At 42.4% G+C, this 18,818-nt stretch overlaps 1 protein-coding gene across 3 annotated transcripts; it reads right to left on the minus strand.

Moving 5' to 3' along the window:
- Nucleotides 1-5,663: 5,663 nt before the first annotated feature.
- Nucleotides 5,664-17,189, minus strand: LOC121167299 (piggyBac transposable element-derived protein 1-like). 3 transcript variants are annotated; one of them, XM_040996744.1, is made up of 7 exons: nucleotides 16,789-17,189; nucleotides 14,759-14,917; nucleotides 12,804-12,871; nucleotides 11,515-11,524; nucleotides 10,334-10,448; nucleotides 9,407-9,503; nucleotides 5,664-7,425 (listed from the first exon to the last, which is right to left on the minus strand). In XM_040996744.1, exons 1-7 carry the CDS (start codon nucleotides 17,182-17,184, stop codon nucleotides 5,871-5,873), a joined length of 2,400 nt encoding a protein of 799 aa, XP_040852678.1. In that variant the 5' UTR covers nucleotides 17,185-17,189; the 3' UTR covers nucleotides 5,664-5,870. The 3 variants fall into 3 exon arrangements, with proteins under 3 accessions (XP_040852678.1, XP_040852677.1, XP_040852679.1); XM_040996743.1 differs by lacking the exon at nucleotides 11,515-11,524 and having other exon boundaries at nucleotides 10,367-10,448; nucleotides 12,797-12,885; nucleotides 14,773-14,917; XM_040996745.1 differs by lacking the exons at nucleotides 11,515-11,524; nucleotides 16,789-17,189 and having other exon boundaries at nucleotides 10,367-10,448; nucleotides 12,797-12,885; nucleotides 14,773-15,018.
- Nucleotides 17,190-18,818: the final 1,629 nt, after the last annotated feature.

Raw genomic sequence — 18,818 nt, forward strand, 5'->3', positions numbered from 1 at the left:
TCCTCGACTGCTTTCCTGGGCCACAGGCAGGGAGCTGGAAGGGAAATGGAACAGCTGGGACATGAACCTGGTGTGTGCAAGGTGAGGACTTTAGCCCTAGGCGACTGTGTTGGGCCTCACTGTATAGATTTTCTAAACTGGGTAAATTCAAGGGATATTCAGAGGTGAATCTTTTTATCTGCAGGAATTACATTTTACACAGATGGAAGTTTGGGAAGTAAGAATCAGTCACGTTCCCATGGGACATTAGTGCTGCTGCAGTCTCCCAGGAATATGCTTGATGAAGTCTGTGTTGAGTCCATCAGAAGAGGCAGCATACTCACTCCCTAAGCAGTGTTATCCATAGTGGGAAGTGTGCAGCCGTGACAGTTTAACTATGTCTCATTTCATATGTAACTTGATTCTCAGGATGAGTCAGTCTAACATATAAGGCTTCCATTTTTATTGGAAATAATGCCCAAGTTGATACTTTGGAATTTCTTCTCCTTCTAATCCTTAGACTGTTCTGTCAACATTATGGCTCACCATTGCCTTTTGGAGATTGCTTGGTACCTTTCAATGTCAGTACAAACAGCAGAATCAAAGCCCAAGGAACCTCTGACCCTGGAGAATTTAAGGGTTAATTAGGGAGACCGGCATGTTCAGGCCATTCACCGTTAGTTTAAAGATGTGATGCCGTGTGAAACAGTGGAAGTTCAAATCATGCCTCTCCCTGTGTAAGCTGTGGGACTTCAGGCAACAAATCTAAAGGACCCCGTGCTCCAGTCTCCCTCATCTGTAAACCGCCAGATGAAAACAGCAGAACACAAACCTAAAACATAGCTCTCAATAAATTCACATTATGATTTACACAAGAAATACGAACTAGCAAATGCAAGTGAATTTTAAGTATCATGTTAAAAACTAAGGGTAGTGTCAGTGCTAACATTCTCATAATTTTTTCCACATTCAGAATTTGAATCAGAATTTCAAAAGAAATAAACATTCAGCTTTTAAAAGTATACAAAGATAGCTTCCAGCTGGCTGTTGAAAGGTTTCTTGTTTTTTGTTTTCTTTTTTAATAAATCCTTCTTCTTGCTAAAAAAATATATATAGTTCTCTAAACCTTTTAAGTTTTTTTTAAAAAATTATTTTTATTTGAAAGAGTTAGAGAAGAGACAGAGCGAGAGAGGCCCCTAACCTTCATACATCCTCATCTACTTCTTTTTCCTTATTTTATTATTTTGAAGCAAGTCCTATATATACACTGTTTATTTATATTTCAGTATTTATCTACAGCAAATAAGAATGCTTCTAGCAGCATAGCCATAATACCTTTTTCACCACAAATTCAATAGTTACTGCTTGTGCCATTACACAGCGAGTGGATGTTCTTATTTTTTTTCTACATCTGAGTGGATCCAGTCCCTCATGGCATCCACAAAAAGTGCTCAGCTGGTATGTCTGGACTCTCTCAACCTGTCTGTTCCCCTTTCTTTCTTTTCCTCCCATTGCACTGCATTTGTTGAAAAAGGAAGTCTTTACCCTACAAATTTGTATAGTCTCCATTTTGATCACTTTATTTTTACAGCATTGTTTAACATTTATCTCTGCAGTATTTCCTGTGAATTCATAATTCTCAGGAGTAACTAATAATCTGGAAATCTGATCAGACTCAGGTTCTGTGGAGCTTTATTAATTATGGAGATCTATCCCCTGAACCAGACCACCAAATGTCCAAGAGACCCCAAATCTCAAACATTCTCAGCAGACTGAGAATGTAGCAGAAAGCAGACTTTCTGCTGAGATTTTGGGTCACTTTGTCCTCAGAGTGCCTGGGGAGGTGTGAGGCGTCTTCATTATCATCTCCCTCTTCCTTTGGAGATTGTGGCATGAACGTATCTGAGTACAAAGTTCTGTTAGACTCCATTTCTACTTGGATTTGTTTCTTTACTGGTATTGGTTCCAGTAATTCCAGTAATTATACGGCAGCTTGGAGCCTGGTGATTGTTCCCCAGATCACAAGGGATCTATCATTGGAGTAGCTTGTGTGCTATTGTTTAGTTAAATTCTAACTTTTACCAGCCTGCTTGTTTTGCAAAAATTTGGTATAAATTCCCCAGAAAAACTCAAAAAACAGTGCACTGATTCATCTCATCTCTGCATTCCGTGTGTCCCAAAGTTCTTCTCCGCATGGACGTCACAACTTGAGTCCAGGTCCCCACTAGAGGGACCCCCAACAAGACCCCCAACAAGGCTCCACCTTTTTGGCAAGACTACTGTCATGACTGCCGTTTTTTTCCATAAGAAAGAAATTCTAGTTTCTTTTTTGAAAAAAAGAATTTTTACTAATACATAGTAATTATACATATATTTGAGGCATATCGTGATGTTGTAATACATGTATACATTGTATGTTAAATATGGATATGCATATCTTTTTTCAAATATCTTTCATTACCTTATAGCTAAAACATTCAAAACACTTGTTTTTCTCTAGAAAAAGATATACAATGTTATCATTATAGTCATCTATTATGCAATTACACACCAGAACTCCTTGTTCCTAACTATAGCTTAGTACTCATTGAATAATCTCTCCATCCCTGCCTCCCTGGAATGGCTGGTTTCTTTTTGTAATGTTTATAGCTCCTGAGGTATATCTCCAGCCATTAACTCCTAATGGGTGGAAAAAACATTATATCCTAATTAACTCATCCTTTCTTTAATTACTAGAAAAATACAATTCATGAGAAGAATAAGTTTCTAATTAAAGGAACTTCTACCGTGCTTCAAAAAGTTAATGCAGATGGATTTAAAAAATAAACTTTTTGGTGCAAAAGCTTGAAACCCATGCATAATGAGGACTTCTCAAATAAGATTAAAAACTGTCTTGTGAAAAAATTACATGGACTTCAAAAACAATTGCACCAAAGTAATCTTTTAATTCCCATTTCCCACAAATGTTTTGTCTTTATTTAACTCGCAGTTCTAGAAGTTAAAGAACATGGTGCAGGTATCTGCTTGGCTCCAGGGAGTATTTTAGCTACATCAAAACATGGTGGGAGTATATGCAAGAGGGAGAGTGTATATTTTGAGACAGGAGCCAAAAAACCAGAGAGGTGTCATGCATTCTCTATAATAACTGGATCTCAGGAAATTCATCCACTCCTACCAGGTTGAGAATGGAGCCCTGTGAGCCAACCAGGAGACTTCATTTCTTTAAGATTTCACTACCTCAACACTGTCATCTTCTAAGCATCACCATAGGATTGGTTGGAAGCAATCTATTTGAAGGGCCTGGATTATATGAAGCCTTGTGTAAGATCACTGGGAGACATCATAGAGACTGCTTGCCACAACTGGGTTCCTACGGTAATTCTCTTGTGCTGGTGCAATGGTTCAACAGGCAAATCTTCCACCTGCAAATGCCATATCCCACATGAACACTGGTTCATTTGTGTCCCAGCTGCTCAACTTCCCATCTAGCTCCCTGCTTATAGCCCTGGTAGGGAACAGAGGATGGCCCAAGACCTTAGGACCCTGTACCTGTGTGGGAGACCCAGAAGCTCTTGGCTCCTGGCTTCAGATTGACTCCACTCCAGTCATTGTAGCCATTTAGGTAGTGAACCAGCAATGGAAGATCTTTGTCTCTCTGCAAATTTGCCTTTACAATAAAAGAAATATTAAAAAAGAAATTAACTCCATATGAACAAGAATTTCCATGTCTGTACTAAAGGACAGAATTATAGTAAAGACATTTATAAAATGAGGGAAAGATTCCATTTAAGCTTGGATCTTATTTTGAAATTCTTAAGCAAGAAGGCAAACTAGAGTATTAATTTTGCATCCAGTTGTTGATAATCATAGAATTCCTCATTAAGGCCCGCAATGGGAGTTCCTAAGATTAGATCCCTGAATATGAGAACTCAAGAAAAACTTGATTATCATGCTTGTCCTGTCTTGTAAAATCTGTAGTGGCTCAGCAGTGACTCAACTGTAAGAATCCCTAAGAACTAACCATAAGAGTGTTAGGATAACTTACTTTTTTTATTTTACATTTGAAAAGCAGAGGTTAGCTCCATCATCAGGTTCAGTTCTCACCGGCCATCAGTAGCTGAAGCCCTGAGTCAGAAATGCAATCCAGTTCTCCCACATACATAGCAGGAACCTAACTGAGTCATCACTGCTGCCTCCTAGGGCAATAAGGCTGAAAGGAAACTGGAACTGAGAATTAACGCAGATATCTTCACTGCTAGACTAAATCCTGCTTGTAATGGGCCCCTTTTAATGTATAAATGTGCCTAATAAAATCTCATCACTACTTGTCTTCATCTCAATCCCAAATTATCCTGCATTTTCCCCCTATTAAGGGGTAAAGTATTACTCTAAAGTACTTAAATGAGCACTTATTTGCATAGCTAAAATTTCCCATCAACTTGCAAGTTATACTAGCTATCCCAAATTAATTTCAGGTCATTTGGTTGCAAGAAAATTCCTGGAAGTTTATGTCTAGTAAAGGACACATTCCAGACAAGAAATAATTGCTATACAAGGCAGCAGTATATAGGCGCATCAAAGTGATGTGGATAGAAGTACCATAGTTGTCCAGTACAATATTGGGAGCAAGGGTCACATTTTTGGTAAACATCTACAGGGAACCTTGTCCATTTTTATGGCTGTAGCCCTACACAATCATAAAGGTGTTGCAATGTGACTTTTGTATGTAGACTTTTTGTTGTTGTACACAGAATCTTATAGGTACCAAACAATAACTTCAAAGTAGCAACCAACCCATTTTAGTGACAATAAATAACAGACCGATTCTAGAAAATAATATTTCCCTTGAGCACATTGTGCAGAATATATGAATCTATCCATGTACTGCACAATCTGTGCATGTCAAAAATTCAAGCATGAAATAACACAGATAAAAAAAAAATTCAAGCCTGATCAGATGCCTTTTTGCCAGGAAGAGGACCATAAATGGCAGGATTTGAAAGTCAATCAGATTGTGGTTATGACCACAGGAGTTAAGTCTTCTCTTTACCCTCCAAATTAATACCTGACTTAAACACTAAGGAGCTGTGATTGATACGGTTTACTTTTTCCATTTCTCATTGGATTATTTATCACTAATGACCCTTAATACAGACCCATTCACTCATCTCCTTAGGGAGCTCAACAGTGCTATGTTGTCAACATGTTATGCCTTCTTCTCATGATGACTCTTGTAATCTCTTTTGCTTTGTTTTGCTCATTCTTCACTTTTTTTTTTTTTTACTTTTGCTGCTAACTCACACAGACCTAGTAGGACCTACCTTTTGTATATGACTATCCAAAGGCACTGCTTTGCCTCTGGATTTTTTTCTCCACAGTTCTCTACTCAAGATTCATGTCAGGCTCTTCTCACCCTTCTCAATATCTGACACAGTTTTATCTCCAATGTTGGGATCTTTAGTCTCTCATCACCCAAGTTTTATTTAAATCATTATTTCCTTATAGATTCTGTTTCTATTTTGAACTCTGGATTTAGTGCCATTCTATGCTTACTGACACTGCCTGCATTTTTTAAATGGCATTTTCTAGAGAAAAATGTTTTTAAGGAAGAAGGATTTCATTCCTTTACTGCACAAAGTAATTTAACATATAAATGATTTTCCACACTTAACACAAAATTAGACAGAGAAAGGTACCACTGGAGTTCAACATTTTCACGGGAATTTTTATAACAGTATTTGAAACGCTATATAAACATCTGATTTAAAAATACTACTTGATTACTTTGATTATATACACCAGATTTTCTTTGGAGGAATACGATCTAACGTGTAGTTAAAATTTTTCTGTGTCTTGTTAAGGCCCATTATGTTTTCTTCATTTTATGTGCCTTAATCTGGAACAGTAGTGTCATGTCCCAAGTAGAAATGGGCGACACATCTTCGAAAATCCAGTAGGTCAAGAGGGGCACCAGGATTACAGGCTCTGTGTAACTGCCATGCGTTGTTCACAGCCACATCAATCATGTAGCTCACCAAAATTGAGTACCACTTCTTGCTTCTTATTCTTACCCTATATTTGGAAATAATTTGATCCATTTGAGCTACACCTTTTCTGCATTCATCAAACAATTTCACAATGGATGGCTGACACACCTGAGAGATCTCTTTATCATCAGCAAAACAGCTTATCTCACCAACAGGCTCTATGCCGACAGCATTGGAGCACAGACTGATAACATCATCACCATGCCAACGGCACAAAATTATCTCCTCGTTTTCTTCCACTCGAAAATCAAAATGCCCCTTCTTCGTTTTTCTCATGCGTTCTGTTTTCATCAGTGGACATTTTTCAGTTCTGTTGTCATAAATTGCTCCCGTCGCCTTCACCCCTTTTTTCTTCAAAGCTGACATTAGTTTGACACTTGTGAAGAAGCTATCAAAACACAGGTGATAGGGATACTGTCCCTTCTCCAAAAGAACATCAGCAAAATTCATTACTAGGTTTCCACCTAGCCCAAGGTCACAGTCTTTATCTGCCTCCACAGTTGATTCTTCTTGATAGGGCTCAAACCAAACCAGATAGCCCTGAGTGGTTGTACCACACCAAATTCTATAGCCTATTCTAAGAGGCTTTCCATTCAGGAATTGATCACTATCAATGCATTCACACATTGATTTATCAAAGCTGTAGTATTCTTCTAGGGGAGCATACAAGAGGAAATTTTTATTCATTTGCTTTATGAGAGGCCTTAATTCTGAAAATTTATCTTTCTGATCTAGATGGCTGTTATCTGCAAAATGCAAGTATGAGAAAATCAATTCAAATCTATCCCTCTGAATGGCGTTTCTAACCAGGTTCTGATCAGCATCAGACACTTCCCAATACATTTCCCTTCTGGGCCTCCTAACAAACCCACTCCAAAGTAGCACACCAAAAACACACCTCATTTCCTGAACTGTGACTTCCAAGTTGACATTTTTTTGAGAAGCATAATTATTGGTCTCGTTGACAATCAAATTGAATGTTTCATCATCAAAAAACAATTCAAAAAGCTCTACCGGGTTCAACTTTTCACTCTTGAGATTTAACAGACCAGAATCGAATCCTGACCAGCTTGGAAAGTTGGGTTTAATATCTCTCTTAGTCCAGTTCTCTGGCATACCAGACACCTTGAACTTCTTTTCAGCAGGCTGGGTCTCGGGCTCATTGTCCTCCTCCACTTCTGAGTCATCAGAAAAGGCAAGTCCTTGCAGTAACTCACTCACTCGAGCTTTGTCCTTTTTCCTCCCTTTTCGGGTAATGTCTCCCGCAGCATACTGCAGGGACGCAATGTGCATCCGGGCCCACGAGTCACGTGGGAGGCGGGCTTTCAGTGTGTTCAAGTGAGACACTGTCCTTTCAGTGGGGGCGGCAATACTACAAGGCAGGTGAGGTGCACAATCTCTGGAAAGCAAAAAGAATACATGCTGCACGAGCCTTCAGTCTCCTCTCATCGATGACAAATCAAAAGCAGACATCTTTTAACCCAAAGCAGGGGAGGTAGAGGGCAAGGGGGTTAGTTACTTCTTACCCTTCAAAATTCTTTAGGGAGGATTTCAGGTACAATGAAATTGGCCTTTCCCACTTTTCACCCACTCCTCATTTCATAGCTAATTGTCAATCTGGTAGGAAAAAACTGGACCTCCTGGGTGCAGCTCCAGCCCCTGTCCTCGGGAGAACAGGAGGCAAACACTGCATGTTCCTTTTTGCTCTACGCAGTAAGAGATCTGCTTCATTCCTTTCTGCCAGCACAAGCCTGTTTAGCTCTATCTCTGAGGCATGTTACCCAGTCTTATTTCTGTCAATAATAAAGTTGAGGCTTCCAGAATCATCTGTTGCACCCCTGGGTCCCTGTCAATTGTGTCTGTATTTGGATAAGGAAGGAAGATGCTATTTATCAGGTCTCCTCACACTTTTCACGGAATTTGTAAACACGGAGGAATTAGCCTCTCCTACCTCTACGTTCATCTTGTAGCCATATTTCTCTGGGGAAAAACAAGAAAAGGAACTCAAATTCATTGAACTGATTTATATGAGGTGTTAAAGAAAGTAAGCTAATTTTTTTTTTAAATTCTACACATGTGCATTTCATTCACCAGTGTTTTATCAGTACATTAATCTAGTTTCAAGAGACATGGCAGGAGGGACAGTCGTAAGAAGCATTTATTTTAATATAACTTATACTACATACATTTATTCTCTAAAGCATTTAGCATTCTGGGTGTCTTCAATTTTCTACCATATTCAACTCATTCATCTTAAGAGTCCCTTGACAGTCTCAACTTTGGCAGCAGTCTTTAACTCCTGTCTGACACTGGGCCTTTCCATGGCTGAACTCTACACTCCAAGAGCTACAGTGCATTAAGACAATCTGGTGAGGGAAATGGGAAAAAGAGTGAGGTAAGGAAGTAGGGTGGGAGACTAAAAGAGATGTACAGATCTGGAGTGGGCTACATCTTTCACATCATGCCTAGGCTGCTGCACAAATCTGGAGTGTCCTGACTTCAGGCTTTCTGAAGATTTATTCCTAAAGGCTTTGAGACATGGTTTCAGCAACCTAATACTAAACGCACAAGACAGACATCACAGCACATTGCTATTCTTCAGTTATAACTCTATACTAGGTCCCCGAATATTATATTTTTTCTTTTGGTGACAGGGCCTGGCTCAGTCCTCACCAGAATACTGAAAATTTTACCTCTTTTAAGCTTTAACACGTTTCTATTTTAGCTGAAATTCATTTCCCTACTTCCTTAATTAATGAATAAATGACCATGAGGAAAATCTCCACTTAATTATCCCACCTGTTTGCTTTCTCCTCTTACGTCTCTAAGGAGAGAGCAGCCTCGCTGGCCTGGGATTTGCTCCCCAGGTTTCTGCTTTAGGAGTATCTCATTCCCACAACTCACATTTAAGAAGAATTACTACTATCATTAAGTTTTCCTTCTTTTTCTCTTTTTGAACTATTTCTTGCTCAGTTTTAACAGAGGTTGCAAGTACCCCACCTGGCTCCATAAGTCCTCTTCCAGTTCTGGTACTTCTTTTCTAACTCTCATGGCAGCCTCACCTATAGACATCCCTCACATGTAAATCATCACAGGTTTGGCTTATCTACAGCTCCAGAAAAACATAAGGATGCCCAAGGAAGAACGATCAAGTGGGACACACTGGGTCAGAACAAGGTTCTCAGAAGTAAGCACGTGCTAACAGAAGGTTTTGTTTAATTACCTATATTGGCATCTGTCTTCTATGGTCAGAGAAATGAAGGTGGAAGTTGCCCTGCATTATTCCAGAGAGACACACTTTTGACTAATTAGTTTCCCTAGTTTCATTCTAATTTATTCTTAGATATACAATTTGATCCACTCAGAACCAGAACACTCACCTATTGTGTATTGCTGAAGTCTTTCCACTTTGTTCCATTTCTTTGGAAGTGTCTTGATTCACATTAGTCAATCCATCTTTAGTTACAACTTCTTCATCTATAATAATACATCAGTTATTGATATGTTACCTGTTACCATGATTATAGGGGAAAAAAAAAAAAAAACCCTGGGGGCTGGTGTGGTGACAGAGCAAATACATCTTCCACCTGAAGTGTCAGCATCACACATGGGAGCCAATTCAAGTCTCAGCTGCCCCACTTCTAATCCAGTTCCGTGTTTATGATCTGGAAAAGCATTGGACGATGGCTCAAATCCTCTTGGGCCTCTTCCACCATGTGGAAGATCCAGAGGAAGCTCTTGGCTTACGGCTTCAGATTGACCCAGCTCTGGCCATTGTGGCCATTTGGGGAGTGAACCAATATCTGGAAGCTCTCTCTCTCTGTAAATCTGCCTTTCAAATAAAAATAAATATATTTTTAAAAAGAAAAACCTCTGCAGTAAACTGAAGCGAAAAATCAAGATATATCAAGGGTAGTTTCAGGAAGTCTACAAAATGTGGTAGAGTATAAGAGGATGGTAAGAAAAATCAACAGGGCGCACAAGTTTAGCTGGGGAGAGGGCCCTAGAGGGCAGAGCACATGTAAAGAAAATTCAACATAGCCAATACTGTTCTTGGGAAAGAAAACTTCTATGGTTAAAAAGAGGGACCAAGCCAGAGCACTAACAGGGTTCCCACACATAAAGGGATATCTGAAAATGACAAATCCTATGGAATCCTTGATAGGGAAATAAAAGGGAAGCAAAGAAGGAATCACAGAGGGACTTGGAAAAGGATGGTCAGGGAAGCCAGGCAATGGAGCACAGGTGATAATGTGATCGGGAAGAATGCAAAACAATAAGGACCAGCCTGTCCTTAGTTATCAGACTGAGGTCTGTCATCTCTAGGGTTGAGCTCTCACCGAGGTTCCTCTTTGCCAAACCCAGATGTGACCACCCCTCCGGGGCAAGAGCTGCAGCCATTTCTCCCCTGGTCTTCATCACCTAAAAGGCAAAGGACAGTCTCTCAGCTTTCACCGTACTGTTGACCACACTATCAACCAATAGTACCTTCAGGGCAGTCTATACGGATTCTGTGGGAACCTTTATGGTTACAACAACGAGTGCCTACGCCACTTCATGCCAGTCCCATTCAGAGAGAGAAGCCAGAAATGCTAGACCTCCTGCAATGGGCAGGTCAGCCCACATTACGGCAAACTGTCCTACATCCTGCAGGACGTTTGGGTATAATGCTAAACCAACCTATAAACTGGATGCACTTAAGGTAAAAGTGTCAAAATACTCTACAGAATAAAACTGTGGAAAATGAACTTAATCATGCTATAGTGAAGGAAACTTACATGGAATAAAGATATCACAAAAGCTGACTCATCTAAATTTTCTATTCATTTTTATGGCATATTTCTATTATGTATTTAACTGAAGAGCATTTCAATACAATATTGCAGTTACTATAAATCCAACTGAACTGATTACAAATATATACTTGAGGATTATGAAACTTGGAACTTAATATAAATGTAGGGATCTCATTGAGTTTCACTAATATAATTTTAAAATATTTCAAAAGTAATAACAGATGCAAGGTTAGAAAGTTAAACACTGAAATCAGTTTATTCTGAAGTTATCTGTGGCTGTCTGTCTTTACCTAACATTTTCCCCAAAGCCTGATAATTTGGTTTTTATTACTCTCTTGATTTTTGTTTCATTTTCCAACATTTCTTCTCTCCTCCATTGCCCAAAGGATACAGTGCCTAGATTTTACAGATTAAATAACTGTTTTGATAAAGGGATGGAGGTGGAGATAGACTATATCTTTTATATTATCACTCCCCCACCTCTGACAGAAAGTGGAGAATTAATTTTGATACCAAAAAGCCCAATTCTTAAATCTTTCCCCCTTATCAATCCATTTGCCTCAAAGTTTGTATTCATCTCCTTGGGCTCTCACAGCAAAGCAGCACAAATGTGATAGCATAAAACAACAGAATTATATCCTCACAGTTCTAGACACTCTAATTCCCAAATTACGCTCTCAGTGGCACCACACTGTCTGACGCCTTGAAGGGAGTTCTTTGCTTCACCCCTAGCTTCTGGGGTTGCTGGCAATCTCTGGCATTCCTTGGGATTGCCCGGTAGACAACCAAACCTCTGCTTTGGTCCTCACATGGAATTTCCCCTGTGAGTCTCTCTTTAGATGGCCTTCCTATAAGAACACAGCCACTGGACTTAGCATCCAGCATGACCTCAGCTCAACATGATTACATCTACAAACATCCTATTTCCACATCAGGCCACATTCACAGGTTTATACGATTAGGACTTGAAAATATTCTTTGGGGGACATAATTCAATCCATATCTTAGCCCTACTTCAGTTAAGGTTATTTCCTTCCTTTAGTCAGATTTTTTTTAAAGATGTATTTATTTTTATTCAAAATTAGATATACAGAGAGGAGGAGGAGAAACAGAGGAAGATCTCCCATCCATTGATTCACTCCCCCCAAGTGGCCACAATGGCCAGAACTTAGCATATCCAAAGTCAGGAGCAAGGTCTCCTACGCAGGTGCAGGGTCCCAAGGCTTTGGGCGGTGCTCAAATGCTTTCCCAGGCCACAGGCAGGGAGCTGGATGGGAAGCAAAGCCTCTGGGATTAGAACCAGCGCCCATTTGGGAACCTGGCACATTCAAAACGAGGACTTTAGCTGGTAGACCACCATGCCGGGCCCTGGGTCAGGTTTTTGATTATTTGTCTCAATAATACTTTCTATTCCACTGTTTGCCTATGATTTTCTGGGACCTCTGATCCTCTTACTCTTCCTTCATTCAGATTTACCACTATATGTTAGTGTAAATGTCTAACCATTTTGTTACTTGCTCAGGTACCATTTTGTCCAAAAATCTGCATTTTGAAATATATAATTTTGGGGTGAGTTAGTTAGCTATACACTGAACACCGAGGATATAGAGGAGCGAGAGAAAATGTCCTAGTTCTTAGGCTGGAGAAACCAGAAACCCTTAATGACAAAATCTCCCTCACTCAGAAGCAAGGGAAGCACCCTCTGAAACCAGAAGCCTCACTCCTCCCCTCTCCCATTCCCTGAGCTTTCCTCCAAACATGGTATGACATGAGGCAAAAGCACTTCATTAAGACAAGTTCCAGGATGAGACGCCCACGATCTGAATAACAGTCATGACAAAGCAGCAGCAGCAGAGGAGTCAGGCCACCGGCAAGGTTTTCAGGGCGAGGAGTATGAGCCAACAGATGAGCAAACAGCTTAGGAAGCAGGAGGGCCACTGCTGAAGCGTCCACCAGCCTGTGCATCCTGCTTACCTGGAACATGGTTGGGTGAAAGTTGGGCACTGCTGCCTTGTGTCTGGAACTTTCTTCCTGGAGAAAGGCTGGTCCCTGGGAAGCAAACTCTGTAGAGCAAGAAAACCAGATGATGTGTAGGAACACCCTTTGTTGCCCACTCCCCAAGACTTGTGCTTGCTCAATCTGCAAAATGAGCTGTGGATCTTTCAACCTAATAGACCACTGCAACTATTTGCATGTGTCAGGGATTCTAAAATTCTAAAACTTTAGATTCCCCCCGCACACACACACAAAACAGAGTAGATAAACATGCACAACCAGAGCCGTCAGCTCCCTCCCAGCTCTCCTAACAATGAGTGCACCCACCGGCCCACCCTGGAGCCGCTCTGGGTTTTTTCTTTTTTTTTTTTTTAACGTAGATAGAACAGAATTAAGTGGTAGGTAAAGCTTTGGTCAAAGAATAGGAGCCAAAAATAGCTGCCTCTGTTGGCACCATTTAAGCTCTCTGATGTTTGGCTTTCCTAACTATTAAACAAGTGTGTTGAATAAATTAGCATTCTGATATTTTTCAATCCCTACACTTTTAAGAGTCTGCTTAGATACAGGGTGAGACAGAAAACAATGAAGTTCGTCAAGGGGTTCAAAATTGTTGTTATGAGTTAAGTTCTGAAGACCTAACATATAAAATCATGATTATAGCAAATAACAATATATTGCATATTTAAAATTTGCTGAGAGGTCTCATGTAGTATTCTTTTTTTTTAAGATTTATTTATTTTTATTGGAAAGGCAGATAAACAGAGAGGAGGAGAGACAGAGAGGAAGATCTTCCTTCCAATGGTTCATTCCCCAAGTGAGCTACGACGGCTAGAGCTGAGCCAACCCAAAGCCAGGAGGCAGGAGCTCTTCTGGGTCTCCCACGTGGGTGCAGGGTCCCAAGGACTTGAGCTGTCCTCAACTGCTTTTCCAGGCCACAAGCAGGGACTGGCTGGATAGGAAGCAGAGCTGCAGGGACGTAGAACCGGAAACCATAAGGGTGCATCAAGTACACCAAGGCAAGGACTTTAACCACTATGCTATGGCACTGGGCCCTCATGTAGTATTCTTATAAACACTCATGAGATAACTGTGAGGTGACAGATAATGACAAAGCACTGTGGCCATCATTTCATGATGTATATAAAAACAAAACCAGAAACTCAGAGACATACTGGGTCAAGTATCCACTAAAAAGACATGCACTGGGGTGAGTGGCTTAGCATGGTAAGTTAAGCCTCAGGCCCGGGGCGATAGCGCAGTGGTTAAGGTCCTCGCCTTGAACGCCCGGGATCCCATATGGGCGCCGGTTCTAATCCTGGCAGCTCCACCTCACATCCAGCTGCCTGCCTGTGGCCCAGGAAAGCAGTCGAGGACGGCCCAAAGCTTTGGGACCCTGCACCCGTGTGGGAGACCTGGAAGAGGCTCCTGGATCCTGGCTTTGGATCGGCATAGCATCGGCTGTTGCACTCACTTGGGGAGTGACTCATCGGACGGACGATCTGCCTTTTTGTCTCTCCTCCTCTCTGTATGTCTGCCTTTCCAATAAATAAATCTTTTTTTTTAAAAAAAAGTTAAGTCTCCACCTACAGGGCTGGCATCCCATATGGGTACCAGCTGGAGTCCTAGCTGCTGTACTTCCAACCAAACTCCTTGCTAATGAACTTGAAAAGCAGTGGAAGATGCCCCAGGGATTTAGGCTCCTGTACTGGGAAACCTGGATGAAGCTCATGGCTCCTGGCTTCTGTCTGGCCCACCTCCGGTCTAGCTCCAGATGCTGTGGCCATGTGAGGAGTGAACAAGCGAATGAAAGCCCTCTCTCTCCATCTCTCTCATTTTCTCTGTCTCTCCTCTCTATAAATCTGCCTTTCAAATAAAAATAAATCGTAAAAAAAAAGACAGGCATCTCTTGGTGCCTGGTGCCCGCATGCTCACCAGGCTCGCCCTCTGGCACTCACCACTCACTTCTTGGGGAAGATGTGGAGGCTCACACTTCAGGGGGGTCCCATCAGGCAGGAGCTGGAGATGCTGAGACTCCAGAAAGGTTCCTTGACAGTCTGCCACCACGAGGTGCATGTTCTGGCCTTGAACGTAGAAAGAGGCCTGGAGATGAAAAATTCACCTTGAAAAGGCATTCCAGGGGGAACTGGACTGGACAGATGTTAGGGATGACCACAAACTTTAAAGAAGCTGCAGGTGGGACATTTAATCAGTGGATATGGCCTCATATCCACGGAGAGCCAGACCCTCCTGTACATGTCAGGGCTGCTGCAGCAAACCAGGCAGATGAATACGCAGGATCCCCACTCAGAGAGGCACAAAAACAGATGGATTGGATCCACTGTGATGGCACAGCTAGTTAAATCTTGTCCTTGCAAATGTCAGGATCTCATTTGGGTGTGGTTTGTGTCCCAGCTGCTCTACTTCCCATCCAGCTCCCTGCTTGTGGCCTTAGAAAGCAGTCAGGGATGGCCCAAAGCCTTGGGACCCTGCACCCACATGGGAGACCCGGAAGAGGATCCTGGCTCCCCAGCTTCAGCTCAGCTAAGCTCCGGCCATTGCTGCCATTTTGGGAGTAAAAGAGCGGATGGGAGATCTTTCTCTCTCTCTCTTCTCTCTGTAAATTTGCCTTTCCAATAAAAATAAATAAATAAAATGGCATCTGGATGATAAACTAGGATGTGTATGAATAGATACACAGTCTCCAAATGTCTCTCAAAAATTGCTTAGTATGGGTCCAGCGCAGTAGATGAGCGGCTAAAGTCCTCATTTTTCACACTCCGGGACCCCATATGGGCTCCAGTTCTAATCCCGGCAGCCCTGCTTCCCATCCAGCTCCCTGCTTGTGGCCTGGGAAAGAAGTCGAGGATGGTCCAAAGCCTTGGGACCCTGCACCCGTGAAAGAGACCAGGAGGAGGATCCAGGTTCCTGGCTTCAGATCGGCGCAGCACTGGCCACTGCGGCCACATGGAGAGTTAATCAATGGATAGAAGGTTTTCCTCTCTGTGTCTCCTCCTCTTTGTGTATCTGAATTTGCAATGAAAACAAATCTTAAAAAAAAATTACTTAGTATGGGCCTGGTGGCTTGGCCTAGTGGCTAAAGTCCTCGCCTTGAATGCGCTGGGATCCCATATGGGCGCCAGTTCTAATCCTGGTGGCCCCCACTTCCCATCCAGCTCCCTGCTTGTGACCTGGGAAAGCAGTCGAGGACGGCCCAAAGCCTTGGGACCCTGCACCCACGTGGGAGACCTGGAGGAAGTTCCTGGCTCCTGGCTTCGGATTGGCACAGCACCAGCTGTTGTTGTCACTTGGAGAGAGAATCATTGGATGGAAGATTTTGCTATCTATCTCTCCTCCTCTCTGTATATCTGACTTTGTAATAAAAATAAAACAAATCTTTAAAAAAAATATTCAGTATGAGAAGGAAAATGGTAATTTGCTAGCGGAGAGATTTGACTAATACCACTGCAAACACACCACTAGTGGCATAAGCCATTGTTGTATGCCTCTAGAGTGATGGGCTAAGGAAGACACATCAGTTCTATGACGTGCCAGACAAAATGCACAAGCTGGGTCTTATCATGATGAAATATATAAGACAAGCTGAAATTGAAGGGTAAAGTGCCGGAGTCCACGGACACCAGGAGCAAAGTCTCCAGTGAAGTGGGAATACATCTTTCAGAAGCATCAATGGCATGACAAAGGAAGGCAGCAGGTTCATACAACTAAATGCGATGTGTAGTGCTGGCTTATATCTGGATCAGCAGAATTAACGCCATAAAGAACACTATTGGGACAACGCACTCAATTCAAAAATAGTATGCACAGGGCATAGCATGAAAAAAAAATGTTAACAACTGGTGAATGTGGGTGAAAACAATTCTTTGCATTTTGCTCCCAATACTTCTATATATTGCAAACTATCTCTAAATAAAAAGCTAATCTCCACACACTCTCATACATTCTCATCCCACCTGCTGTCCCATGTCTCCACATCCTGTCGCAAGATTCTCCAGCATGGTCACGGCCTCCTCCCCGCTCTGCAGAGGACACATCTGCATCCAGGCCTGCAGCTCCTCAGGCAGGATGCTCAGGAACTGCTCCAGCACCAGCAGCTCCAGGATCTGCTCTTTTGTGTGTATCTCTGGTCTCAGCCATTGATGGCAAAGTTCTCGGAGTTGTGCCATAGCCTCCCGGGGACTAGGTGCTTCCTGGTAGCAGAACTGCCGGAAGCGTAGGCGGCAAAGCTCCTGGGAATGACAGCTGCTCTCCTGTGTTCTGTATACCTGCTCCCAGGCAGGATCTTCCACCTTCACTTTCATGAGGCCATCTTCATTTTCAGGAGCAGACCCCGGTAAAGCTTCATACATGTTGAGTTTAGAGGCTAGAAAAAGGTTCACTTATTTAAGGTCTATGCTTCCAGAAATATTTTCCCAAATACAGATCCGAGGCATAATAAATCAGTAATATGTAAACTACAGAAGCTTCAAAACCCTGGGCTGAGACTGCTTGCCTCTTCTACTGGAAAACCGAATGAAAGTATTTCTTGAATACTAAGAGGGTTGAGTCTACGGCCATACCACCCTGAACGCACCTGATCTCGTCAGCTAAGCAGGGTTGGGCCTGGTTAGTACTTGGATGGGAAACTAAGAGAGTTGAACCCAGATACAGAAAAGAGATAGAGTGAGGAAACAAGGGTTAATACTAAGAATGCTTGAATCCCTTCAGCAGAGGAAAAGGGGTAACTTCACTCAGGAAGAACCACCTGAGAGCTGGAACCTCCTAAGTAGCTTCAGGGTGGGGGGCTGGTCACCAGAAAGACTGTAGCAGGATTAGTGTGCTAGGACTTCCAGCACCAGCCTCAGCGGAGGGAAGGCAGGCTGAAGGTTAAGTTGAGGACCAACAGCCAGTGATTTAATCTCCATACTGGAGGCTCCTTCCAAACCCAAAAGGGCAGGCCTTAGGGTTCTTCCAGGTAGTTTCGCAGGTGGACAGCACGGAGCCCACACAGGGCATGGTTGCTCCCTGCCCCTTCCCCACACCTTGCCCTAGGAAACTCTTTCACCTCTATGCTTGCTAAAACCCTCTGTAATAAACCCTGTGTGTTTATAAACCCTGTATGTTTTCTTGAATTCCAGGAGCCACCATAAGGAAATAAACCAAACCCAAATAAGGGGTAATGGAAGACATAATTTACCAGAAGCAAAGTGGAACAGCCATGGGCTTGTGACCGGTGTAAGAAAATGGGGAGCAGCCTTCTGGGGCCGAGTCCTCAGCCTGTGGGATCTCACTCTATCTACAAGCAGAATACACAGGATCTGAACTGAACTGGAGGACACAGAGCAGATGTCTGCTGCAATGGCTTGATCACAAACATCTAACTAACACGAACACAAACAAGAACAAAGTCTTTTGTGTTGATCGTTGCAGGGTAAGTGCAAAGAAAAAAGGTGTGCTTTTGCTACACACCTCCAAAAAATACTTGGATACTATTCTCGGATGAAATGCAATTCCCCTGGTTCGATTTTTGTCACCTTTTTGAGTGTCTTGGGCTGTCTCAGCCATACAGCTAACCACTGATCTAAACTCACAGCTTGCTCTTCAACAAATCACTGGTCTTCTCAGATAAAGTCATTGCCATGCTAACTAACCAAAAGTGTTTCCAGCTTCTTCCTACTGTACGGTATGGCTGTGCTTCCATAATCCCCAGAGCCAATGCCATCTCCTATGCACGTCTATATTCTTCCCTGATCACTCCGCCCACCACCCTCGACCCAGTCCTAATGTATGGACAGGGAGAACTTGTGTCCTCTAAGCCACGCAGGTGCACGTGCGGTGTGCCAAGGGACACTGAGTCCTCCCCCTCCATCTTTTACTACCGATGCCTTCACCCCCACCCACTTAAGGACTGGAACTGACAGGCTCCGTCAACACAGCACGTACCCGGTATTCATGAACTATTGGTGAACTTCTTGATGAAAGCACGCAGATGTACCTGAGAAGC

The sequence above is a fragment of the Ochotona curzoniae genome, unplaced genomic scaffold (genome assembly GCF_017591425.1).
Source record: "Ochotona curzoniae isolate NIBS_2020 unplaced genomic scaffold, NIBS_Ocur_1.0 patch361, whole genome shotgun sequence".
NCBI classification, from domain to species: domain Eukaryota; kingdom Metazoa; phylum Chordata; class Mammalia; order Lagomorpha; family Ochotonidae; genus Ochotona; species Ochotona curzoniae.